Below are 27773 nucleotides of genomic sequence, written 5' to 3'. Positions count from 1 at the left end.
TCCAAATCTTAGCTATTGTGCTGCTATGAACACAGGGATGCATATATCCTTTTCGATTGGTGTTTTCTGCTTTCTTGGGATATATTCCAGAAGTGGAATTACTGGGTCAAATGGGAGTTTCATTTTTAATTTTTCAAAGAAGCTCCAGACTGTTTTCCACAATGCCTGCTCCAGTCTATGTTCCCACCAGCAGTGCACAAGGGTTCCTTTTTTTCCACATAATCACCAGCATTTGTCCTTTCTTGATTTGTGGATGATAGCCATTCTGACAAGTGTGAGACGGCATCCCATTGTGTTTTGAACAAATATATTTTTATTGATTTCAGAGAGAGAGAGAAAAAAATCAGTGATGAGAGAATCATTGATTAGCTGCCTCCTACATGCCCCTATTGGGGATCAATGCCCATAACTGGGCATGTGCCCTTGACCGGAATCGAAGCCGGGACTATTCATTCCTCAGGCCAACACTCTTTCCACTGACTAAACCGGCCAGGGCCCTCGTTTTTGTTTTCATTTGCACCTCTCACATGATTATTGACTAAAACCATGTTTTCACAAGGCCATGAGACATATGCAAACGGAACATTTTTTCTTGTGACTAATAAGAAGAATTTTATTCAACTCACTGAAGTCACATGTCCACATACAACCGTCATCACTCTGGCCAGGCCAGTGAGCTGTGCTAATAACTCCACTCTGGGGCCTTGACCCAAACTCCCCAGACCACCTGGATATGGAATTGGCAGCTGTTAGAAAGGGGGAAATGGAAGTCATGTCCCCCACAAGCCATTGTCAAATAAAATGTCAACTTGTGGTTTCCACTCTGACATATGACCTTGTAAGTTCTTACTCTCATCCTTACAATAAGAAAAAAGATGAATAATCCAAAAAATCAGGACGTCTTTTTAGTTCCACCAGATCATTGAAGTCATATGGCTATGAAATTAATCGTTGCCTCTGCAAACTACTGTATTCAGGCTTTGTTAACACAGTACAACCTAGCACTAGCATATGTGTGTGTGCGTGCACACAATCTCTCTCTCTCTCTCTCTCTCTCTCTCTCTCTCTCTCTCTCTCACACACACACACACACACACACACACACACACACACACACATTAAATGACTCTGGGTGGTATTAAAAGAAAATCAGACACCAAGGAGGTGACAATAGGAAGAAAAAGAGGTTGTAGGCACTTTTGCCTTGTGGCATTCCTCCTCCTACTTTATAGCTACTACCTTCATGAGCGTGAATATCGCTAAGAAGCACATGCTGCAATAATCCATTCTGCAGGCAGAGAAGAGACAGGATCTAACAGGCACAATGACTTATCCAGGATCAAGAAGAGGTAAGAATGAGGGGTTGATTCTGAGCCCTGGTCTGTCTCTTCAAACCTAGTACCCTGGCTGCAGCTAAACCTTGTGGAGAGGGTGTGTTCGTGTCACTGTGTACAATGTTGGTATTCCATGGAGAAGGTAGGTGAGCAGTCAGCAGCCCACAGGACTATCTATAGCTGTTATTAGGTGAGGGGAGTCAGGGAGGCAATTCCAGGAAGTGAGGTCACTTCCTAATAGAACTTGGAACCCCCGTAACCAGGCACCCACTTTCTAGCAACTGCCCAACTGCCACTCACTTGGCAAGAGACAGTTGACAGTTCAACATGTTCTCTTGTTGTGTTCCCAGTTGTGGGGGCTCTGGTTCCCGGAGACCCTGCAGGGAGCGTTGTTCCAGACTCTGTAGACGGTTCACCACTCGTGCCCGACATCTCTGGCCGTTTTCAAGAAGATCCCCTCAGGTAAGTGAAGGTGGCCTGGGTCAGACCCATTCACGCCAGGCCAGCCTCCTCTGTGGGCCATCCCTGTGCAGCCCACATCCCCCCTCTTCATGTGGTGGATAGGGGGTCCTGCAGGGAGAACCGCGGGAGTGTTTGGAGCAGTGGATAACCTCGAGGTCCTGCTGTGATCACACCCCAGGGTAGGGCAGGCAGGTGGAGATGGGGCTCTAGAGGGGTCCCTTATCTATGCCAATGGGAGTCCTAGGCCCTCAGGCTGTCATGCCTTTTCCTTGCCAGTAGAGGTCTCAGCAGATCACATTCTGTGTGTCTGGAGTGGAGAGTCACAAGTTTTAGAGAACCAGCAAAACAGGGCTCTGAGGTTTTCCCCTGGTGACTGGAAACTGTCTGTATAGAGCTCTGCACAGGAGAGCGGACCGGAGCCGACAGATGGGGTCTTCAATTCCACGCCCTTGCAGGTGGCACAGACACCTGAGATATCCTCAAGCCTGAAGCACCGCCGCAGGGTGAGTGTAGGTGCCCAACTGACCCAAACTCCAGGACCCCAGGGAGTCAGCAGGACTCAGGTTCCAGAATGCACCCTGCTACTCCCCTGAGATCCCTCCTAGTGTCCAGTTCCCAAAGGAATCTGGGTCCTCGTCTCCTCCATGTCAGGAGCTGGGGCCTCCCAGGGCTGCACATTGTATGGGGACCGCGACTGCTTATCACAGAGATCCACGTCTTTTTTCTGTGGGACCTGGACTTAAAACCTTCCATTGCCATGACGACGGTGCCACACTAAACATGCCACATGTCCTGACATCCAAATCTTGCCCCCCCAGGAAAAGCCTCTGTGTGCTCATCACACATTGGGGTGTTCTGTCAGAAATCGCACGGGTGACACTGTTAATACAAGCATGTGCTGTTTGTCCTCTGCTAAGACAATGACCTAAGATACTAATGTGCTTCATATTCCTCACCTGCAATTCTACTTTTCCTGCCAAGAACCTTTTCTCTTATTAATGTGAAAAACTTTCAGACCTCTGAAAAATGTGTGTGTGTTTATTTGATCCAAAATGTCAACAATTGTGAGCGAGAAAAATCTCAATGGGATGAGAAAATGCTCCTGAGAATGACAATTTTGCACCTCATTTTATACAATACAAGCAAAAGTGCAGACTTATGTGGGTTGCTTGAAATCCATGGGTGATAGATTAGGGAGACAGGAGAAAGCAAATTGGAGACACTTCTGTGATTGGAAAAAGGGTAAAATGATAGGCACATATTTCTTTTACAATGGTGGATGGAGGATAGTTTCAAGTCAACAATGAACTCAATAGCAACGAAGGGATCTCTGATCTCCGCAGAGCACAGAACAGTGCCTGAGAATGAGGTGTCCAAAATAAGGAAAATCAAATGATATGTTATCATAGAGGCAAAAAGGCAGTACACACACTCAGTTAAGGTAAAGATTGGTCTTTGTCAGGGAAGATGCCACACAAGGATCTGACGACCCATCATGAGCTCCTGTTAGTGTTTTAATTTCAGACCATCCTTTGTAGTTACTTAAGGTCTCTGAGTTTGCAAGGCTGCCTTGCAGGACTTCCCTGAGCTAGTCAGGTCAGCATGGGGCCCCTTTTTCATTCACACATCCTCCTTTTATTCAGAAATCAATACAAATTATGCATTGATGATGAGTGTTAGTGTTATGTCTTCCTGAACAATGGACCATTCGGGATAAGGTAAGACTATAACCTTAAATGGCATTCAAAGTGGAATTTTTATTATTAATCAAAATAAAAAGGCAGGTGCATGGGAGGCATGAGATCCTATGTGTTCTTGTTAAAAAATATTCTGTATCAATTTTATATTTTGAGCTAACATGAGCAGAGTCCGTTTGCTGCTTGTCTTAAGTTTTGGTATTTTGTATCTAGTATAACATTTACATACCAGGAACAAAAGCAAAAACATTAAAGCAGGAACACTGCTTAGGAATAGAAAATGTCTACTACTAGACAAGAAAGTGACTAAGGAAAATAAGCATCCCAGCCAACCAAAAACCCTTTGCATGTATTTTCATAATTGCTTATTAAGCTAATTATATGTTTTCTTCTTCATCCACTGTTCCTTGTACTTATGCTATGTTTTACCTGAAGAATTAAGACTCTCTACTGTTTCCTTTCCATACTGATCATTAGAATGTACTTGTCTAGTAGGTGGGGAAACTTAGCAGATATCAAAATTCAACTACTCATAAGTAATAAGGTGTGTAATAAAAATATAAAAATCAGTTGGTGTACATATAATCAATAACAGTTAGGAGATAGAAGAAGAAGGTTTGAGCAGCAGTAATCTGTCAGCATCCAGGCCTTGTTGACTTCTTGGGAAAGCTGTCAGCCCCCATGGCCAGTGGTTTCTCATCCTTGACAAGTCTTCAGTCTCCTTGGTGGATGGAGGGCAGTGTCAGTGACAGATATCCATTTATGGTTAGGCCTCTCATAAGGTAACATCCTTTTTAACACATTGGAGAGAGTCTTTAATTAATGTGTTTCAATAAACAAAATCTCCAGGTTGTAGGTTTTGGTCCTTGAAGTCTTTGTCTCTTGGGATTACTGTGAAATGAATGTCACTAATGTATCATTGCCTCTAACCTTCCTAGTGAGTCATGGATAGTAATGTAGAATTTCTGCTTTTCAGTTTTCCTTATATTTGAAAAACAAAATGATTTAAAAATCAGCAGTATTTTAAACAGAGTCATAACAATAATAACCATCTTCTCTTCATTTAGTTCCCTACCCATTTTGTTGTTTATCCTGGTTATTTGCTAGTATTTTCGTGAATTCACTCATTCCTTAGAGATCTATACTTCTGCATTCAGTTCAGAGATGTGACCTGTGTAGAAACCTGTTACTTAGAGTAAGTCAAGCCCTGACCAGTTTGGCTCAGTGGGTGGAGCTTAGACCTGAGGATTCAAGGGTCCCAGGTTCAATTCAGTTCAAGGGCATATACATTGGTTGCAGGCACATTTCCAGTAGGGATTGTGCCAGAGGCAGCTGATCGATGTTTCTCTCTCATCAATAAAATATATGAAAAGAATAAAAAAATAGAGTAAGTCAAGAGTCCTTTTCATGAATTTTTCTAAAGATGTAACATATTTGAAAATGCAGTAAAGTAAAACAATATCTATGAACGACAAAACAAAGTGGTATGGTTATAGTTTTGATTGCAATGCAATTGATGAAAAACTGCCTTTTTGGTAAAATATAACATTTCAAGGCAATAATTTTTGGATAACAACAATTACTGTAAATTTACAGAGAACGATATGAAAATATATAAGTATATGTATATATTTGGATTCAATACATAATTTCAATATAAAAGGAACAGAAAGCATGTAAGATTTTAAAACATTGTCCATGGCTTCTTGTATTGAGAATTGGATATAATTCATCAACTTCCAATGTTTGTGCCACAAATACCCGGAGTCGAACTGCCAGACACCCTCACAGGGAACCATCCTCTTGGCTGGCCTGGTGTCGCTGACACCAAGACCACTGTTACAACAGAGTGTTTCCTATTTGAAATTTTCTTGAATCTTTGTACATTCCTTCCTAGGGCAGGTTGAAATCTTTAGAACATCCATTTTAATAAAAATATAGGTACACAAATAGCACAGTTATTTATATTTTTAATTTTTTAAAGCTTCTCAGGTAATTTCAAGCATATTAAGTAGTCCTAAATTAGTCAAAAACGTTTCTCTAATAAGGAGAGAGAATAAATCCTTGAGGTACTCCAGTGCCCATTGGAATTGACTCAACGTCATCTCCTGTTTTAAAAGTCTCTTACAATAGAAACTTTGGGAAGGTTGCAAATATACTTGTGCAAAAGATTATACCATGGACTTTTTGTAAATCTACGTAAAGCAAACACAGACTTAGGGCAACTAACTCTAAAAGATATTAATCATACTTGCAAGCAGTTGTAATATTAAGTATTTTGTCCAGACTACAGAATTCTCCTTAATTTACATAAGCATTTAATCTTTGTAGGCCAATAAAAGATTATATCCTAGTAATGTCATATGGAGGCTGACAATTCACCACACATAACACACAGATGAACACATATCACACAAAAACTATACACACAATTTGAATTATTTTTTTGGTAGAGAAATAAAAGAATATTTTTATATAAAACTTTCACAAAATTGTATAGCCTATACCCCCTTTTACAAACCTTTCCTCACCTTTTACAAACCTTCTTACCCATTCAGAAATAACTATCCTTAGAGAAACTTACATGTGACCTTTTCCCTCAAATATGACTCTCCATACCTCAAGCCTTCTATTGTCATAACTGTATAATTTCTTCCAACGTAACTGGAACTTTTAACTGTTAGGAGCATTAATTTCCAGTCATAAGCACACAAGTGAACAAACAGCATTCCTTAGATTGACGTTGATGAACATATTTTAATCAAACTCTTACTTTGAAAAAACACACCTTCAGCAAAGCAAAAAACATTACATCAACAGCTCCAAATCCATTTTACAGACCTTCTGCAATTAAAAGACCCCCAAAAGCAGTGAACTTCAGACTTGTCTAGCAATCAGTGTGTCAGTATTCACGTTATTTCAAAATGTGTAGACATTTAATAGCTTTCATTAAAACTTACTAAGTTAGAAATATATAGTGGAAAAAGCTAAAGAGATTTGTGTAGGTGGGTAAGGTATTGTTTTTTCTATTGGGATAAGTCATATCTTCCAGAGATCTGTATTTTTAAAAATGGCCTAGACAAGACGTCTTGGTGAACTCAGGTATTTTCACTTCAAGGGTTCTGGGACTTTGGTTGCATGAAGCCAATTATCTGTAAGACTCCAAAATGAATAGGGGAGGTTTGGGGAAGGGAGAAGGACTTTGTGGGCTTTGAATTGTTTCTGGAGCAAAACCTATGGCACCTTGAAAACTTCACTTGTAAAACAAGGATAGTCATTTTCAATACCTCAGGAACTGGGTTGCCCCCCGCCCCCGACAAATGTTAGCAAGGGATTGACAAATTCATTCACCCATTTTTGGATGGTTTCTTTCTATTTGGGAATATTTTTCTAGTTTCCAGAAAGCTCACAACTCTGAGAGGTATAAAGACTTTTAGGTATATGAAACCGCCGTCTGTCTCCCCTGGGAATGGCAACACAGGTCCCAGGTACGAGATAGTCTTAAAGTTAATGGTGCCAAAGCCTCTCTATTACCCACTTTATATTGCAACCAGGTAATTGGTGTAACAAAAGCAGATTGGCTTCTTGTTTGAGGCACTCAGGGTCAAGTTACTCCCATTTGGTGAACATGTACCCCAAAAGAGAATTCTCACTTCACTATGGGCTGGTCCCCCATCTTTAGGCAGACATATGAGCAAACCTAGTGTTAGAGGCATGTCTGCAGGTCTCTGGGCTGTTTGGGGCCATTCTGAGTAGGGTGGGTACCCTGTTCAGCCATCTCTCAGGGTCTTGTGGAAGATAATACTGAAGAAGAGATGATTAGCAAACATTCGGTCAGTCTCAAGCTTAGTTTCCCCCTCGAAGGTTCCTTTAAAATCATTACTTTCCCTTTTGGTTCAGTATCTGGTTCATTTATTCTAAGTATATATGTTACTATTCTGGAGAAAGCATATGTCAGCATCACTGATTTCATTAAACAGTAAAAAAAAACAAAAAACACTCACTAAACAGGGGAATTGGGGAAGATTTGATAAGCAAACCATATATATTCTCATAACATTCCCTAGTTGGAAGGAAACAGGTTTTGATTAAAAAACAGACATTTGTAGGAAAGCTTTATTCCGATGGTGAAAGCAATTAATTGGTTGTGGTTAAAAAGAAATAAAATAGCCTCAATATATACAGGGTACTTAGTGGCTTCTCCCCCTCCCCCTTTTTTAAAATAGATTTTTTATTGATTTCAGAGAGGAAGGGAAAGGGAGAGAGAGATAGAAACATCAATGATGAGAGAGAATCTCCAATTGGCTGCCTTCTGCACGCCCCCTAATGGGGATCAAGCCTGCAACCTGGGCATGTGCTCTTGACCAGAATCAAACCTGGGACCCTTCAGTCTGCAGGCAACACTCTATCTCCTTAGCCAAACTGTATAGGGCAATGGATTCCCTTTTAATGATCATTTAAAATTCTCCCAAAGTATCAGTGGGAAGGAAAAACAAGCTTGGAGCAGCCCTAGGCATGTTTCTGTTTGTATCCTTTTTCTAAATCCTGTTTCAGTTTCCTATATCCCTAAAGTGTGGAGGCTTCTCTATACGAGATTTCTACAAACCTTATTTAGTAATTCTCTTGCTTTTGCTCCCAGAAACCAGGAGTATATTAATTGCAATAGGATAAAATAGCCAGGATTACATGTTCCATCAGTTAAATTTCTCTGTGAACCAATCAGGGCCATAGAGAAAATGGAGGATGATTGCTGATTCCTCTCTGGCTGAGAGCAGCTTTTCTCCAAAGGGAGTTGGCAGAATTCCTAATCTCATTTTCCCTTAAGTCAGTAGGGAGGGGCAGTGGAGGGGACAGAAGGGGAAGAAAGAAGGGAAGGGAAGGAACACATCTAGACAAGGAAGCTCAGAGAGCAAAAGATATAGGGGACGTGCTATAGAAGGGGGAGGATGGGGTGTTAGCATGTATTAGCTTCAGGAGAGTTGGCAGATAATCTCTGAAATTTCTTGTTCATTTATTTTTTAAAGAGAATTTGCCTGTGCTTCTCCTGAGAAGTTTCTAATTTCCAAATCAAGATGTGCATCCTATGCACTCAATCAGTTCAATTTTCAGGCCGCCATTGTTATAGTTATTTGTTTCTTTTGTTTTATTTTGCCTGTGAAAAATTAATTTAGGCACCCAAAGAAAACTGTATATTGGCCATTTCTCAGTTGATATTTTGTAGTTAAATCTTCCTACATTTACCCTTCTGTAAAGCACTTGCAAGTCAAGGCTTCCTATCAGGAATATTAATGAGGGCTGGGGCCTGGGAGTTCCCAGCCATGGAGGCACAACTTCCCATGTTAATTATAGGTGTGCTTGTTGCTGTTGTTTTTATTGTTTGGTATCTGCAGAGTCTCAGCACAGTTTCTAGGAGTGTTATGTAGTGGGTTAAAGTTTGTTGCTTTATGGGTTGAGCTGCAAGTTGCTCACTCCCCTAGAGTCTCATTCAACCTTCTTATGTGCCTCAGTTTCTCTCCTTGCTGACTAAACAACCAGAAGGGCTACCAGCAGAGGTGGACTAAACCTCATTAGTGCTCCCCCTGAAGAGCCAGTTAGTTTAATTGCAGTTGTGTGGGAATTTCCTTATGGGGCTCCTGCATGTCATGAGGAATGACCTCTGACACATCCGCAAAGATCCTCAGTTGTCTAAGAACATCTGAGATTCATGCAGGAAGGAGGATGTGCCCCTGTATCTTCTGAGCTGAACAAGATCAGCTCTCACTTAAACAGCTAAGGTGTTTGCCCAGACTCTCAAAAGGCAAATCCTATAGAAAAGCCAGGGGGGAAAACCAGTCCCATTTTCCCTCCTGTCTCTCCATAGCCTGGGATCTATGAACTGTTAACTTTTGTTCCGCCAGAGTATTACAAAATAAGGCTCCAATAAAGTCAGCAACACAAGCAAGGGAAGGTCCTGAATCCAACAGACAAGAGTCACAGGTTCACCGGCAGGCAGGGAACTGGTGCGTCAATGGACCCTTTGCTGGATGCCAGCACCGGGTGTAGGTCTGCAGGGTGGTGCTGGGTGAGATTTTCTGGGATCCTGCTGTATTGTGCCAAGTAAATGTCCATGTCAGAAGCATTCAAAACTGTGAACAATTGTTGAGATTTTATCTGAGCCAAATGGTCATTTGCCTTGAATCAAAACCTCAATAGATTGAAATAATGCTCTGGAGAATGGCACTTGTCACCTTATTTTAGATATTACGGTCAGAAGTGGCGATGTATGTGAGTTGCATGAAATCCATTGGTGATAGATGGATGAAAAGTGAAATGACAGACACATACTTCTTTCCCATAGGGGGATATAGGACAGAACAGCCAACAATGAACTCAATAACAATGAGGGGATTTGTGGTCTCCACAGAACACAGAGTATCCAAAAAAAAAGGAAAATTCCTTTGACATTCCAAAGCTATGTTCTTGTAGATTCCAAAAGACAGTAGACAGTCTCAGTTAAGGTAAATAATGACCTTTTTGCAGAAGATTCCAACCTAGGACCCAGCGACCCACCGTAAACAGCTTTTAGTTAAAACGTTTTAATTTCAAAGCATCTTTGTGATAACTTTAGGTCTCTGAGGTTAAAAGACCATCACCCAGGCCTTCCCTGACCTAATCACAGATTAGCGAGTGGCTGCTTTTTGTGTGGCCACACTCTCCTTTGATTCACTCATGCCCCACTTCATGCACCAATCATGTCCCTCCTCTGTCCCACCACAGGAGAAAAAACCACCAACCCTGAGTAGGAAAAGGTCCGGTAGGGTGCCAGCAGCTGCAGCTTCCTCACGAACTGTGGGCCTGGCCAGCACGTCCACGGTGCTCAAAACACTGGTCCCCCAGAACCTGTTCGCCACCTGGGAGGTGGACTGCTCCAGCCCCAGCTGCGTGCCCAGGTGGTGTAGTCTCACTGTAACGAAGCTAGTGATCTTCAAGAAGCTGGCCAAGGACCTCAACTCCGTGGTAATTTCCGTGAGGATGCGGGACTCCAAGGGCATCCTGAGGTCCCAAGAGATTGTGCTGCCCCGCAGTAGACCAGTGCACACCAACCTGTCACTCACCTTCTCCCTGCAGTACAACCACTTCCTCAAGGGAGAAGGTAACAAGCTCCTGATCCTGCTGGAGCAGAGGAAATGCTCTAAGAACAGAAACGTCCTGGGCTACAAGACACTGGCCTCTGGCGCCATCCACATGGCTGACGTCATGCAGCGAAACCCCAGGTGTGGCCAGATGGTGAGCCTCTTTCGCAGCATCAAGGAATCCTCCACTGCGGTGGCCGAGATCTGGATCTCCTCCCTGTGCAGTGAGCCCATCGAACACGAGGACAGTGCCATGCAGGTCAGCCCTAAGGCCAAGGCGGCAGGGAACTACGAGGGGCAGAATGAGCTGCAGGCCAGCGGCAGGGGAAAGCACAGACAGGACCTGCACAAGGATGCCTTGGAGAAGGGGGAACCAAAGAAGCACGGGCCGTCCATAGGAGGAAACCTGAAGCTGAAAGTCCTGGCGCTGTTTCACAGGTCCAAAGTGTCAGAGAGGGACCTTCGGTCTGACATGATGGGGAAGTGCAAGAAAAGTGACCCATACCTGGAGGATGATAAGAGCGTCCTCAGCACCCCCAGGCCCAAGCTCAGGCCATACTTGGATGGCCTGTCAGACTCCAGTTTGCAGACGGAGATGTGGGGCAGCCACAGTGACAGGAACCAAGCAGAGCCTCTGAGTCTGCCCCACATGCCCGAGAATTCGTGGGCCCTGGGAGGCAAGCAGCCAAGTGAGATGGACAATGGATTTGTGGCCCACAGCACAACCACCAGCAAGGTGGACAACATCCAGATCTCTCTGTCCATGCCGCCCATCGACCAGGAGGACAGCGCCAGGCAAGCCAGTCCCGAGGCTGAGTCCTCGGACAACTACTCTGAGTGCATGTGTGAGAGCTTCTTCTCGCAGCGGGAGGCCAGCTACCACACCGCTGACCAGGAGGAGGGTGACTGTGATGAGGGGACTCTCATATTCACAAGGAGCACCCTGACCACGCAACAGAACTACCACCAGAAAGTCCTGTTATGGCTGCGCACAGTCCAAGGTTCGGAGGAGGTCCTGGACCCTGAGCAGGACCATGGGGAGCAGGTCCCGGAGGTGGAGGAGGACCTGGACCTCCTGTATGACATGCTGCCGAACCCCAGTGACAGTGGCACAGACACTGAGGACGATGGCAGCGTCCTCAGCACCACCATACCTAAGCTTCGGCCATACTTTGAAGGGCTGTCTAGCGGCCCAGGCATGATGGACAATCACAGTGTCCTCAGCAGCCCCAGTCCCGAGCTCAGGCCATACATGGAAGGCCTGTCAGACTCCAGCTTGCCGATGGAGATGCGGGGCCTCCACAGCACCAGGATCCAAAAGGAGCCTCTGAGTCTGGCCCACCCGCCTGAGAACGCGAGGGCCCCGGGAGGCAAGCAGACAAGCCACAGTGACTCCCAACTTGTGGCCTACAGCACACCCACCACTAAGATTCGAATGGCCTCCCTGTCCCGCCAGCCTATCGATCAGGAGGCCACTGCCATGCCGGCCAGCACTAAGGCCCAAACCTCGCATAACCACCTCGCCAGCACATCTGAGAGCTGCTTCTTTGAGCAGCCGGCCAGTCACAATGCCGTCCACAGGCAGTCCCAGGAGAATAACTTGGACCAAGGGAATCTCATAGTAAGAAGGAGGTGCATGAACAGGCAACACAATTACCACCAGGAAGCCGTGGCATCTATGCTCAGGGCCCAAGTGTCGGAGAAGGTCATATCCTCAGAACAGGCCCTTGTGAGGCATGTCCCCAAAGTGGAGAAGGCTCTGCACCGTCGGTATGATATTGTGCTGAGCTCTAGTGACAGTAGCCTAGACACGGAGGACGATATCAGTGTCCCCAGCACCCCAAAGCCCAAACTCAGGCGATACTTTGACAGCATGTCAAGCGATAGTAGCTCTGACTCAGTGGCCCACACAATTCGCTCCCCTGGGAAGCAGCTGGCACAGCTGGAGGACAACCGGGAGGCAGGGTCCTCCGCCCAGCATTGGTTCACCAAGAAGCTGCCATCCATAGTGCGCTTCACCAAGTCTCTGGTCCTGCCCTCCAGCAGGTCCAAGAGGAAGCAGGCTGGCCACCGGGGCTGCGGCACAGCCCTGAATGAGTGGGTCAACAGAATGGGCAACGAGAGCCCATACCCACAGAGCCAGTGGCAGATCCCCAGGAAGCCCATCCATGACCAGCTCCACAACATCCTCATTTGCCAGGACAAGATGCCCGAGAACATCATCCTGGTCAACACCTGCGCCTGGCAGGGCCAGTTACTTTCGGACATCCTGCAGGGGCACTCGCTGCCCGTGGTGTGCACTTGCTCCACAGATGACGTCCAGGAGGCCTTCAGCATCATCGTCTCACACATGCAGAGATACTGCAACTGCGATTCCCAGGCCCTGACGCCTGTGAAGATGGCGGTGGCAGGGGCACAGCCCTACTTCAACGCTGTGCTGCGGGTCTTCGTGAGGCAGCTGTCCCAGCAGCCACCCCAATGGCTAGACTACATGCGCTTCCTGGTCATCCCGCTGGGTCCCCACCCCTTGGCCAGCTACCTGGGCTCCATGGACTGCCGCTACAACAACTTCTTCCAGGACCTGTACTGGCGGGACATGTTCAACAACCTGGAGTCTGAGAACACCTTGCAGGACACACAGGACGTTGTGTCGAGAATCTCTGAGTACGTTGCAGGGGCCAACTGTGTCTACCTGCTGCCCATTGCTGAGGCCATTCTCATGTCTAAGCAGCAGCGCCCCAATGAAAAGTCCACACAGCTCATCCCCTTTGTGGGGGCAGTGAAGGTTGGAAGAGTGGAACCATCTGCAGCCATGTCAGGAGGCTCAGATGATGTAGTCACCTCATGCTCCGGTGAGCTTCTGTCCCCTACCGGGAAGGCCTCACCCAACACACTCTCCCCCGCATCAATGAGTGGGAGCCTGTCCTCCACCAGTCAGAGTGTCCATGCACACATGATGGAGCTGCAGGTGGATTACTGGACAGCAGCCCAGCCAATAGATACGAAGAGAGTCACAGAGAAGAAACAGCTGCCTACCACCAAAAACACACTCAAGTGCTTCTTCCAGTCTGTCCAGGTCAGCAGGCTGCCCCGCAGTGGTGAGGGCACAGCAACACCTGCCTTGTCCATGGCTGTGGTCACCAAGGACAGAAAAAAGAAGGCGCCCAAGAAAACCACGGACGAGAATGTGGAGTCCCAAAGCCAGTGCATCCAGGGCATTGGTCGCCTGGTTTGCAGGGCCAAGCACCAGCAGAGCATGCTGCCGGTCGTCATCGATGGCGTGGAGTGGGAGGACGTGGCGTTTTTCCAGTTGTCAGCCCAGTGGTCCTCCCACGTCAAGCACTTCCCCATCTGCATCTTCGGACACAACAATCCCACCTTCTAGCCCTCCCCCTTCCTCTGCCCTTCACTCTGCCTTGGCCAAGACCAGAAGGACCCAGCTGCTTTTCTGTGAAGAGTACAGTTTCCTACAGACACAGACCCTGGGAACGCAAAGAGAATGTGCTCACAGCCTGGAACCTAAGGGGGTTGCCCCTCCCTGGGAGCTCCTCAATGCTCTGTTCAGTAACCAGAAGGCTGTGGTGGGTGGGACTCAGGAGGGCAGTGTTGAGCTGGAGCATCATGGAAGATGTGTTTTGGCCTCCGGATGCCCAACATTCTCAGTGAGAAGGGTTCTTGCCTTGAAGACCTGCCCTTCCAGGAAGCCAGGACTCTGCTTCCCTGGGAGACAGCTCCAACCTGTGCCCAGACTCAGAGGTTGGCAGCCAGAGGTCAAGGGCTAGCCTCTGATGGCAGTATTCTGAGCAGAACTTGGAGTCCAGTCAGCCCAGCCCTGGGGAAACAGCTGCCCGACAGCCAACTGGTCTAGCACCACCTACTCAGGGTTACCAGTGAACTCCAGCCTCACAGGCAGAAAGAGAAAAGACCTGTATGGTGCGCATCGCCCTAGCACACTGGCTAGACAAAGTGGTGATTACCTGAAGAGGGAACCCACCTTCGTTCCTGTTACTACAGAACATTTGTTACCACCCAGCAGCTGTGGAACCAATTATTTACCAGGTGAGCCCCTCCCCCTCCAGAGCACATGCTCACCAGGCCACCTGTTGGCTGTTTGCCTTCAGGTCACTGCAACTCTCTGAGTGTTTGTTCCTCTGAAACCTCCCAGAAGCAGGGAGCAGGCTCATAGGGTTATTGTAGGGACTCGCTGGGTTCCTCCCTGGTAAGTGTTCTCTGGGAGCCTAGGCAGTGGAGAAGTCTGCTGCAGGGGCTGTGATTGAACCAACTGGTCATTTTCTCTTTCTGTTGAAGAAGCCACTGCCAAATTGTGATTCTCTTTGGGGCCTTGGGTTTAGCTCTTTTCTAATATTCCAAAGAGATTGGAGATACTATTAGGGGTCTCTGTCCCAGGTGAATCCAGATTAGAGATGCCAGGGGTGAGCAGTGGGGCCCAGGCTCACCCAGCAATCTGAGGTGGGGCTGGTTTGGGCTCATTCAATCAGCACGTATATTAGAAGCCCTGCCTGGTACAGAAATGTTTCTAGGCACTGACCATAACCCAGTGCTCAGAGCAGACCCCAAGCCTGCACTCCAGAGCTTCCTTCTGGGAGGGAGCGATTCAGTCCCACTAGGCTGCACAGGCTCATAGTGTCCACAGAACACCTGATGTGACGTCCTCCTGGCCTCCTCTCCCTATGGCTGCATCTTCGCGTATTGTGAAGAGGATGGTAAACCTCTGTTCAGCAGAAAACGTGAGTCAGTTTTGGATCCGATCCATGAGGGGAGTATGGAGACTGTGAATTCAAGGTGTTGGCAAAACCATGGATCCCACTCATGGTGGGATTTCTGCAAGAGACAGAGGTCGGAGGGCTTCCCTAGAAAAAAGGACATGAGTCAGACAGCTGTGCAAGTGGATATGGGTGGTGTGGGCGAGTGGGAAGGTCAGTGGACAGACAGCCCCTCAGACAATTCATAGCCTTCCACTCCTAATTCTAGCCCAGTCTGCACCCCTATCCCGGGACCTTGCTCCCTAATCTGGTAGAACCTCCGCAGTGGCAGCTTGGGGTACCCCACCCTGTGGGAGTTGAGTTTCAGTGGGAGGCAAAGAACCACACAGGACAGCTAGTGAATGAGGCAGCATGTAGGTGCAGGAGCCAAAGTTTGAGGTGATAGGAAGGCCCTGGGGTTTGTTTGTTTGCTCACTGGTCAGTATTCCTGAAGCACCTGCTCAGTGCCAATGAGTGACATGAACTGGGTGGACACCAGGCCTCTCAGTCCTAATGGGAGGGAACAGGGACACTGCGAGAGCATGTCAGGTTCCCCTGAAGAAGGGGACAGGTGGTTCCCTCATTGATCCCGAGCTGTCAGGTAGGAGGGCTTCATGCCAACCATTCCTGGGTGACCAGGCCCATCTCTGCCAGGACTGCCAGACTGAAGGTGGACAAGGAGAAGGTCTGGCTTCTGGATGGGCAGGAGCAGCAGGCATAGGACCCCAGGCTCTCTGAGTGGTGCTGTGGGAGGGCCGTGTGGAAGGGAAAGGCAGGCCTCACATTCTGCTGCTCACCTATCTCTCTCCCCAGGGCCATCTCCTGCATCCTGAGCATCTGGCTGGACCAGCACCTTCAGAATTTCCCAGCCTGATGATGCTGTTGGCTTCCATAGAGCTCAACTTGCAGTCTCCTACCTGCCAAACAAGGCCCAGTGCCTCAGCGGGAGCACCTGAGCCCACTGAGGCCGAGACCGGAGGAGGAGGAGGCCTCCGGGGGTGGTGTGGGTGAGTGTGCCTTTGGAAGGCACACAAAAGGGAGTGAGGGTGGTAACATGTCCTCTTCTTGCATCGACAGAACCAGCTCCAGAAGAACACCAGGAAAACCCTCAAGGGCAACGCCACCCTAGTGGCCTCTCCAGAGCCAGAGCCGGATCCAGGCCCAGCTTTCACTCAACTTCAAGAGGCAGAAGAACCACCTGCAGCATTTGAGCAACTCACCCCAGCATCTGTGCGGCCTGTGGTGCTAGATCCCAGGCCAGAGCGCGTGTCAGCAGCGATAGCAGAGAGGGCACCCTCCTAACCCCATTTAGACACAGTGTTAAATGTGTAATATTCTTGTTACATATGTTTATAATTTTATTATATTTTTATGATATTTAGTACTCCTAAACAGAAACTTAATTTAGAGTCTATAAAATTTAACCCTAAAAACCCTCAAAGCTTTGAGCAAGTCTGTTTTTCTGGACCCTGACCCTCCCAGGGAGAACTGCCCTCACCTTCTCCACCTGCCCTTCCTGGAGCCAGGACTCTGCTTCCCAGGGAGCTGGATCCACCCTGTGCCCAGACACAGTGCTGAGCTCCCAGTGGGGGCATCCTAAGCCCAACATGGACGCCTGTCAGCTCACCCCTGGGCCTCCATGTTGTCCCCAACACCACTCACTCAGGCTTCCAAATAAGCTTGACCTTCACAAGGCAAATAATAATAATAATAATAATAATAATAATAATAATAATAATTAAAAATAAAAATGGACATGTAAGGTGCAGACCTCCCAGGAACAGTTAATGGAAAAACTGGTCAAATAGTTGGTGCCCAGCTTCCTGGGCAGCGTCCCCACCTTGGTCTGCACCCGCCCTTCTGTGTTAATACAGAACTTTTGGGACTCACCAACGTGTGTGGGACCAACCATGGACCAGGTGAACCCTGCCCCTCCACAGCACAGTGGTCACTCAGCCACCTGCTTGCTGTGAGTCTCCAGATCCCTGCATGTCCCTGAGTGTTTGTTTCTCTGAACATGGGGAGAGCCTAGGCCCAGCTTCATAGGGTTATTGTAGGGACTTGGGGCGGCGGGAGGGGGGTTCCTCCCAGGAAAAGGCCCGCTGGAAGCCTGGACTCTGGAGAGCTGTGCTGGTGGAGCTGTGGTTGTTCCAATTGGCCATTTTCTCTTCTTTTAAAGAAACTTGTGCCTTATTTGTGATTCTCCTCAGGACTTAGGCTAAGCTATTTTCCCTTTTGATAAAGACGTTGGAGATTCCATTAGGGGTCTCTGTCCAGGGTGAAGCCAGATCAGAATTCCCAGGGGTGAGCAGGGGGACCCCAGGCTCAGCCAGCCTTCTGAGATGGGGCTGGTTTGGGCTCATTCATTCAGCAAAGGCCCTGACCACAGGACTGCACTCCAGTGCTTCCTTCTAGTCAGGAGTGATTTCAGTCACACTGGGCTGCACAGCCAGGTAGCATCCACAGTACAGCCCATATGACTTCTTCCTCAAAGTATCGCTGATCTACACGTACTGTGAAGCAGAAAGTGGATCTCTAGACCAGCAGAAAAAGTGAATGGGCTTTGGATCAGAGCCTTAAGGGGAGTATGGGGACTGTGAGTTGGAGAAGCTGGCAACACCCTGGATCTCATGCCTTGTGAGATTTCTGCCAGAGGGCAGAGGTCTGAGGGCTTCTGCTAGAAAAAAGGGAGGGAGTCAGAGAGCTGTGCATGTGGATTGGGTGGTGTGGGTGAGTGGGGATCAGGCTAGCCCACACAGAAAAGAGCCGCCAGAGGCTGAGCTTAGGCAGAAGCACAGAGCCACTCAGGTCATTGCCCAGGGCCTGCAGTCTGGAGGGCTTCCTGGGGTGGGGCCTTGAACTGGGACTTCAGTGATGGAGATGGGACATTTCTTTCTTGTAAGGCACACAAAAGGCAGTCATGGTGGTAACATGTTCTCTTCCTGGATCTACAGAAGCAGCTCCAGAGCAAGATGAAGAAACACCTAAAGCGGCAACGCCTACTCTGCTGCCCTCTCCAGAGCCAGAGCAGGCTCCAGGCACAGCCGTCACTGAACTTCCAGATGTGGACCCACCTGCAGCTTGTGAGCAACGCACCTCAGCTCCTTTGGAACCTGTGGTCTTAGATCCTGGGCCACAGCGTGTGTCAGCTGCCACAACAGAGAGGGCTCTCTCCCCTCATTAATATGAAGTTTTAAAATATTTGTGTTCATCATATATATGTTTAACTTTATGTATTTTTTCATACTATTCAGTAACATTCAGTCTAATTAAAGAAAATGTAATGAAATACTCAAATATAAATTTAATTTAGATTCCATAAAATTTAACTCGACAACCCTTCAGAGACTTGAACAAGTCTGTTTCTTCTGAGCCTGCATCGTGTTACTATTAGTCATAGGTTGGGAAGAATGAGTCTCTCAGGAGCCATCTGCTCGAAGGATGTGATGTACTTGAGGCCCAAGACAATGGGACTATTGGGGGAAATTGACCCACCAGCACTGGGGCAGGGACCCTTGATGTCAGGGCTGCAAACCCACATTTTGTTTGACTTCATCTCCCACCAGCACACGGACAAAGCCTGGCCTTAAGCGCCCCCTGGAGTCCACGTTGCAGAATGCTGTAGGGTTTAACAAGCAGAGAGCTGTTCTTGAACCCTTACTGACACCTGCACCTGGACAGACAGTCCACCCTGCCCCACGGGCACTGAACAGCTTTCTGAGCATCTCCTCTGTCCGCCCACAGCACTGAAGAGGGGACAGGGAATGTCCCAGGGCCCGGGGTCCACACTCATCTCCTCCACAGGCACCGCTTCAAAATTTCCTCTGGGGTCAGAGCCTCTGTCTGTCTGCCCTCAGACCCTAGGCTCTGGTTCAGATGGGCTTTTTCCTGAGGCTCTTCTGTCTCTCCAGAGCCCAGCAGCCATTCTTTCTCACGCCCCAAGGCTGAACATGGTTGTGGAGACAGCCTGGCTTCTCCTTTTCCATCAATCCTCCTCAGTGCTCTGAACCATCCTGGTGAGGATGGCCTAGCAGCCTTGTACAGCACCCCGCCATGGCACAAGCTACACTGACTCAGGACAAATGGGCGCTCACTGGGGACCACACCCAGGGTTCCTGCTCTCAAGGAGATCAACCCTGTGTGTTGACACAGAGAGAAAGGAAATCTGAATGGAGTCTGATGAGACCTCCCACTGACCCCTGAGGACCATAAGCACTGAGAATGTGAGCCCATCGCGGGGGCATTGCACAGGCTCTCTTTAGGATGTGATTTCTAAACCAGAAAGATGAATCAGTGTTTGTATACCCTCTTCATCCTGATTTTACAATGGCAGCCGATGAAGGCTTGTGAAAGTAAAGGAGGTCTGGAAATCAGGGGCAGGTCTCCCTAAGAGATCCATGGTGATGACAGTGCACTTGCATGCACTTGGAGTGGGCCTGGAGGGGCAGCCGCCTGCCTTGCCTGTAGTGTCTCTGCAGTAGACCAATTCCAGCATGCCATAATTTTAAGAGGTTCATCAAAAGGTTGATGAAACTTGGGGTCTCAACAGGGTTGAGTCACACATGTTGGGAATGGCTAAAGGCATTTCCCCAAACCTGAATAGGAAACTGATTGTGGCTGCCAGACAGCTAAAAGGCATCTTAATCTACATGTTATTGCCCCCTACTGGCCAAACACCTGAACAGCCTTAGGCTATTCCCCAAACTGACAATGCCTCTGTACCCTTTGAAACCTTACCTTTTGAAGTGTATTATCTCCACCTTGCCTTAGGACAAATTGTGTTAATAAAAGCAAGGGGCCTAGACAAGGAGGTACTCTTCAGTCCCTTTAGCTGAAGGTCCTCTGACCCCCAATGCCTTTCAAAATTATAACTCGTCTCCGGACTCTTTATCAGTCTCCGGATTTCTATGTCATCTGCGCACAGCCTTTTCCAGATTCTTGAACCCTTCTTGATGCTGGGCCATGAACCCTGGCACGTCTCCTTAACTTGGAAGCTCAGAACTGTGGTCTCAACAGGTGCTGTTTCTTCTTTCGAATTACACTTTTCAGTTTGGCTCTACTTTGCCGGTCCTTTCCTAAGTTTCACAGCCATCATCCAAAGTGGAGGCAGAGGGTGTGAGAAATGAGGGGCTGGGGGCTGGAGGCAATTGGGAGGAAAAAGGAGGGAGATAGATCGGCAGGGCCAGGGCCTGGTATGGGACCACTGTGCTAGTGATCGATTGCTGACAGTTACCGCACATTAGAGACTTAACCAACACACACTGATTAGCTCACACATCTGTGACAAGGAATCCTGCATGGCTCAGCTGGGACTACTGTGGTCTCACCTGTGGCAGGATCTCTGTCACTGAGGGTCTGAGCTCACTTGGGGGAGGGGGTGGTCTTTGGGATACAGTTTGGATGGAAGGCCTGACTTCCTCTCTCTCTGTTGGTCTCATTCAGTGCTGGGCCACATGGGTTTCTCCAGATAGCAACTCATAGCACAGAGGCTTATTCCTCAATGGAGAGAGAGAGAGAGAGAGAGAGAGAGAGAGAGAGAGAGAGAGAGCAGATCAGAGTAAGCAAGTGGATACGTATCAATTTTTATTTATTTTATTTTTTTTTATTGCTTAAAGTATTATAAAGGGTATTATATATGTGTCCATTTTTTCCCCCTGTCCTAGAAAGTCCCCTAGCCTCCCCTATCCCCCAGTGTCTTATGTCCATTGGTTATGCTTATATGCATGCATACAAGTCCTTTGGTTAATCTCTTACCCCCCTACCTTCTGCCCCCTAACCCTCCCCGGCCTTCCCGCTGCAGTTTGATAATCTGTTTGAGGCAGCTCTTCCTCTGTGTCTATTATTGTTCAAAAGTTTATAATGGTCTTTATTATCCATGAATGAGTGAGATCATGTGGCATTTTTCCCTCATTGACTGGCTTATTTCACTTAGCATAATGCTCTCCAGTTCCGTCCATGCTGTTGCAAATGGTAAGAGTCCCTTCCTTTTTAGAGCAGCATAGTATTCCATCGTGTAGATGTACCAGTTTTCTAATCCATTCATCTACTGATGGGCACTTAGGCTGTTTCCAGATCTTAGCTATGGTGAATTGTGCTGCTATGAACATAGGAGTGCATATATCCTTTTTGATTCGTGTTTCTGGTTTCTTGGGATATATTCCTAGAAGTGGGATCACAGGGTCAAATGGGAGTTCCATTTTCAGTTTTTTGAGGAAACTCCATACTGTCTTCCATAGTGGCTGCACCAGTCTGCATTTCTACCAGCAGTGCACAAGTGTTCCTTTTTCTCCGCATCCTCTCCAGCACTTGTCGTTTTTTGATTTGTTGATGATAGCCAGTCTGACAGGTAAAGAAAAACTTTTCAGGTTGGGAATAAATCAACTATAGAACTTGTATGCATATCTGCATAACTCAGGGACACAGATAATGGGTGGTGAAGGCCTGGGGTGGGGGGTAGGGATCAGCTAGAAGTCGTCAATGGGGTAAAAAGGGGACATATGTAACCCTTTCAACAATCAAGATTAAAAAAATAAAATGGATTTGCTTTAAAATTCTTAAGTTATTTTTTTTTTAAATTGACGAGACAGTGAGAGAGAACCAAAAGTGTGTGGGAGAAGCATCAATAGGTTGCCTCCTGTATGAACCCAGACTGGGAATCAAACCCACAACCTAGATGTGGGCCCTGACCAGGAACCGAACACGAACGGCAATCCTTCAGTGCACAGGACAATGCTCAACCACTCTGTCTGTCCCAGGCACCGGCTTTGAGAACCAAATCATGGATTTCGTGTTGGATCCCTTTGCCGTCTTCTATGGAGTCACTAAGAACAGCCACATTGAAAGGGAGGGCACACATTCACACCACACGAGAAAGGTGGAGTCCATGGGGAGTTACTGAGGAGGGAGCCAGTGACTCGAGAGGTCCATGCCTTGCCCCGGATCACAGACGGTCAGAATGCAAAGACTGAGATAAACCCAGTTGTGTCCTCCAAGAGGGGGTCCTAGGTGCCCCCAGGTTTGCTCAGGGGCTCTGGAAAAGGCTGTGCCTCTGGAATCGTGTGCTGACATGGAGATGGCACAGGGGAGACTGTGAGCACTTGGCAGCCTAGACAGTATTTTTCTGAAAAGGAGCCCAGATCTGGAATCACAAAGGTGCACCTCTGTCCACAACCCACCTGCAGTGGAGAAAGCCAGGCCCCCTTATGCTCAGCTCATGCTTACGTAGTTGTGGATCACACCCTCATTGGATAATTGAGAAATTGAAGCCCTTGTTCAGGCAGGGATTGGCCAGGGTACATGACATTCAGAGTGCAAACTTCAGGAATGTTCACACCTTCCAGGCCAAGGCTCCCACCTCCCCACAGAGTTGGTCTGGACATTAGAAATCCTGACATACTGGGCAGCTTCAGCCTGATCCTCCCTTTGTGGGGGCTGATTTGTTCTGGAGTCCAGAAAGGGAGCACTGTCATGTGCACATACACACACACACACACACACACACACTCACACACACACACACACACATTCACTCTAGATGTGATGACTTTGGGGGGATTAGAAAAAAAGCAGACACAGAGGAGGTGACAACAGGAAGGAAAAAGAGGTTGGAGGCACTACCTACATGTGACAGTCCTCCTCCTACTTTATAGCTCCTCCCACACAGTAGCCTGAACAGCCATAAGAAGCACTTGCTCCATAACCCATTGTGCAGGCAGGACAGAGACGGGCCCTGACAGGCACAATGACTGATCCAGGATCAAGAAAAGGTAAGAATGAGGGATTGAGTCTGCACCCAGGGAGGTTTCCTCAAGTCTGGGACCCTGGCTGCACCCAGAGCTTCTAGGGGGCTGGGTAGAGGCGTGTGCTGGTGCCACTGTGTACAGAAAAGGTGTTTCATGCAGAAGAGGTGTCTGCAGACAGCAGCCCACAGGACTACTTGCATAGCTGTCATGAGATGAAGGGACTCAGGGAAGACAATACCAGGTATGAGGTCACTATCCAATATAACTGAAAACCCCCGTAACCAGGCACCCACATGTAGCCCAACAGGCAGCTCACTTGCCAGGAGGCTTTTGCCAGTGCAACATGTTCTCTTGCTGTGTTCCCGGTGTTTGGTGCTCTTGCTTCCGGAGTCCCCGCAGTGAGAGCTTTTTCAGACGGTGCAGACATTGGTTCAACCCTCATCCCTGACGTATGTGTCCACTTCCTAGAATTTGGCCACAGGTAACACAAGGTGGCCGGGGTCAGACCCATTCAGGACAGGCCACCTCTGTGTGCCATCCCTGCGCAACCCACATCCCCTCCCCTTCATGTGTTGGGGAAGAGGGACCTGAAGGGAGAACTCTGGGGCAGGGACAGCTTTCGCAGGCAGTGGATCACCTAGAGGTCCTGCTGTGATTACCCACTAAGGCAAGGCAGGCAGGTTGAGATGGGCTTCCAGAGGGGTCCCTTATTGATGCCAATGGGAATCCTAGCCCTCAGGCTGTCACACCTTTTCCTTCTGCAGTGGAGATCTCAGCAGACCACACTATGTGTGTGTGTGTCTGCAGTGGAGGATTACAGGGGTAGAGAACCAGCAAAACAGGGCTCTGAGGCTTTCCTCCTTGTGACTGGGAACTGTCTTTCCAGAGCTCCTCACAGGAGAACTGAGAGGACCTGAAAGATGGGGTCCTCACCTCCATGCCTCTGCAGGAGGCATAGGTGCCCCATACATCTTCCAGCGTGCTGTACTCCTGCAAGGTGAGTGCAGGTGCTGAGGTGACCCAGACTCCAGGATCCCATGTACTCGAAGGTAGCCCTGGGTTCCAGTAACTGCCCTGCCACTCTTCTAGGTCCCTTCTAGAGTCCAATTTCCAAAGGAATCTGGGGCCTGTATCCTCCCCACAACCCACTCTCACTGTCCAGCCCCCTTCAGATGAGATGCAAAGTCACTGCCCACAAAGTTTTAGGAATATCAGAAGAGAGAACTTGCTCCATTTCACGTCATGCTCAGTTAAGGGTATTTTTGTATTTTTTTTACAGACTTTCCTGTTTTAATGCCCATGTCCCAGTGTCCATGTTGGCCTGACAATCATTATAAACCTTCTCCCACTCTTACACATCATCATGATTAATAGGGATGCTTGTCCCAAAAGGACGTGGGGCTGAAGATACCAAGTCTGTTGCTTTCCATTTGCTTCCCAGAGGACCACATCCCCATGGTCCCTCCAGGTCAGGAGCTGGGGCCAACTTGGGCTGCACTACTTACCAAGGGGGGACCTGTTATCAGGGCTGGCGATCCAGCTCTTCATTGCTGTGGGACCTGGACGTGACCCCCTCCTATTGTCATGTCAGTGGTGCTGCCCTGAACAACCCACTTGTCCTCATATCCAGACTCTCCCACCCCAGGACAAGCCTATGTGTTCCCATCTTAGAATGGGATGTTCTGTCAGAAATCCCAGGGTGACCTTGGTAACACAGGGAGCTGTTGTCCATTCTCTACTAAGAAAAGACTAAGATACCACTGTGTCTCATCATAAATCACCCCCAAGTCTACCCTGCCTGCCGAGAACCTTTTCTCTTGTCCATCTAGAAAACATGGAAACCTGCGCAGAATTTTTCTGAGTTTATTGAGCCAAAATGTAGGCAATTGCAGTGAAGCAAAATCTCAATGGAATGAGATAATTATGCTCCGGAGAATGGAGCTTTGCACCTCATTTTAAACATTACAATCAAAAGTGGAGACTTGTGTGGTTTCATGAAATTCATTGTTGATAGATGAGGGAAGCAGGAGAAAGCACAGCAGGGAAATCTCTGGGCCTGGAAAAAAGGTAAAATGATAGACATGCACTTCTTTCACTTAGGTGTGTATAGGTCAGTAAACAGTCAACAATCAACTCAATAACAGTGATGGGATGTGTGGTCTCTGCAGAGACCAGAGCAGTGCCTGTGCTCCGAGTGTCTAAATAAAAAAGAAAATTACTTTGACATTACAAAAATATGTTGTTATATGTTAGGTTAGGTGGCTCAGGAGGCGGCGCAAGAAATAGAGTCCAGTGAATCAGAAAAGAAAGGAAAGGAAAAGGTTTATTCTGCGTCCCCGGGAGACCCACGTACCCCAAGGACAGGGCACCTGGATTCACGCCAACAGGGAGGGGGGCGCTTTTTTTATACTGTGGTTGGGTGAGGGGCGGGGACATGAGCTGAGGAATTCTCTGCTGCAGGGAATGAGCGGAATATTCAGGACAAAGTTCTTATCTGTGTGGGGGTATGTGAATTCAGGGAGAAGAAGCTGGTATCTGTGTCTGCCACCTTGATCTGTGAGAAATTCCAGGGGAAGTCTATTATCTTGTCATGTCTGCATGTATCCGATCCTGGGCTCTCTCAGACCTAACACCCCGGCCTTTTGGTGATAAGGGCCTTTTGGTGATAAGGGATGGCAACTCCTTCTGGCTGCTTCCAGCTGACCACAGATGGCGAAGGGGGGCGGAGGGGCAGTTAAAGGCCAGGGTTTGGCAGAGGTAGGTCGGAGGGGAGCCGAGTGTAGGGGTGGAACAGGAGCTGATTCACAGTCACTCGTGACATCTCCGCGATCCGGGAGTGGATGAACTTGAGGAGGCAGGGGGCTAGGAGAAAAATAGACACAGATGAGAATCAGGGGCCCTATCATGGGTAGGACTCAGGTGGCTAAGGGGCTTTGGAACCAGCCGGAAGGAGAGTTGTCCTGGAAGTGTCCTGCATGTAGTTCTTCAGTCAGCTTAGTCAGGGTCTGTATGTTTACGTTTTGCTCCACTACTCGACTCATTGATGTAATAACAGCATTCTTCCCGAAGGAATATACAGGTTCCTCATTTTTCTGCAGTCAGAAGGTCTGAGGCGAGCTGCTTCTGCAGGGCTACTTGGGCTATTGATGTCACTTGTCACTGTAGGGAGGCTAAAAAGAGGCGGTAGTAGACTCCAGGGCTAACTGGAGCTTGTCATTAAAGTACTGAGCAGTGACCAGACTGTTCCCGAGGGCCCCCCAGTGAGGCCTACTGAGGCAGCAATACTCACCGCTAACATGACAAGGGGGAAGGCAGCCCGGCAGGTCCAGGGATGGGATGGAGGGAGCAACCAGTGAGCTCCGACTCTCCATACAAGGTTAGTTGGGGAACTACTGTGACCACGAAGCAAGGCCCGGGGTCAGAGGAGTTCATGCAGTTCCTTAAGGTGCCGTTGCACCAAAAGAAGGTACCTGGGCTGGGCTTGGTGAGACTGGCTGTGGTGTGGTATGATAGTCTCTTCCGTGGCAACCCCATAGGTGTTGACATCTTGATTACATCTATCTGGGTTCCGCTGGTTGTAAGCAAAACAGACATAGGGTCAGCCAGTTTTGGACACTGACTGGATGTCGACAGCCATCTGGATCTTTGTCTGACATCCGAACAGAGGGCAGTCCTGAGATCCTACCTGCCAGGTGACTTGTTTGCTGTTCTGGTAGTGGGTTTCACGGACCTTGAACCTCCACACATAAGCGGGTGGGGGTGGGTGTAGGTTGCACACGGCAGGGAGGAGAAGGAAGGAGGAGGGGAGGGCGGTTAAGGCAGACCTTAGTGGGGCCCAACACCTCACATTTATAGATGTCATGCTGCTCCGGGTTCCTCTTGAGTCTGGAGAGGCGGTGCTAGGACAGGTCGTCAAGCTGGGGTCGCCAAGCAGCTTGGCCGCGGTGGGGACTCTGAGGATTACAGTGTGAAGTCCTGTCCACCTAGGCTCCAAGGCTTGTGTTTGTAGGTTCTTAAGGAGGACCGAGTCACCAGGGTGAAGGGTTGGTCTTGGGAGTCCTGGTTGGTCAGCTCTGGCTTGGGCAGAAACCTGTTCTCGTGTTCTCGGAGCAATTGCCTGGTTAAAGACAGATATAGGAGATACGTACCCAGGGGAGACGGATCAGTAAGGAGACGGTGGTTGAGCATGAAGAGCCAAAAGGGCTCAAGAAAGTGGGGCTCCTTGGTGTAGCTGGAGTTTGGTCAGGGCCCTGGGCAGGACGTCTGGCCAGGAGCTGTGAATTTCTAGAGAGAGTTTAGTTAGATGGTCCAATAGGTTGGAATTGAGTGGCTATGACAGGGCTGGGCAAACTTTTTGACTCGAGGGCCACAATGGGTTCTTAAACTGGACCAGAGGGCCAGAACAAAAGCATAGATGGAGTGTTTGTGTGAACTAATATAAATCAAAGTAAACATCATTACATAAAAGGGTACGGTCTTTTTTTTTTTAGTTTTATTCATTTCAAACGGGCCGGATCCAGCCCGCGGGCCGTAGTTTGCCCACGCGTAGGCTATGATGAGGGATCGAGCCAGTGACAGAAATCCAGCAGGATGTAGAGGAGGAGGGATTGATGTTGGAGAGTAGATGGAAAGTTGTGTTGATGAGGGTGGGCATAGGAGTAGG

General features: G+C 48.2%; 1 protein-coding gene across 1 annotated transcript; it reads left to right on the top strand.

Moving 5' to 3' along the window:
* Window positions 1-1454: 1454 nt before the first annotated feature.
* On the top strand, window positions 1455-13990 carry LOC308532613 (phosphofurin acidic cluster sorting protein 2-like; the record flags this gene model as incomplete). Its single annotated transcript, XM_081110126.1, has 5 exons — window positions 1455-1476; window positions 1685-1796; window positions 2191-2299; window positions 10250-12537; window positions 12652-13990. The coding sequence occupies 5 exons, from the start codon at window positions 1455-1457 to the stop codon at window positions 13988-13990; spliced, it is 3870 nt and encodes a 1289-aa protein (XP_080966252.1).
* Window positions 13991-27773: the final 13783 nt, after the last annotated feature.

This window comes from Myotis nattereri (genome assembly GCF_964212035.1).
Source record: "Myotis nattereri genome assembly, chromosome: 16".
Taxonomy (NCBI): domain Eukaryota; kingdom Metazoa; phylum Chordata; class Mammalia; order Chiroptera; family Vespertilionidae; genus Myotis; species Myotis nattereri.
Note: the sequence above shows the minus strand (reverse complement) of the source record. Positions and strands in the feature narration are given on the sequence as shown.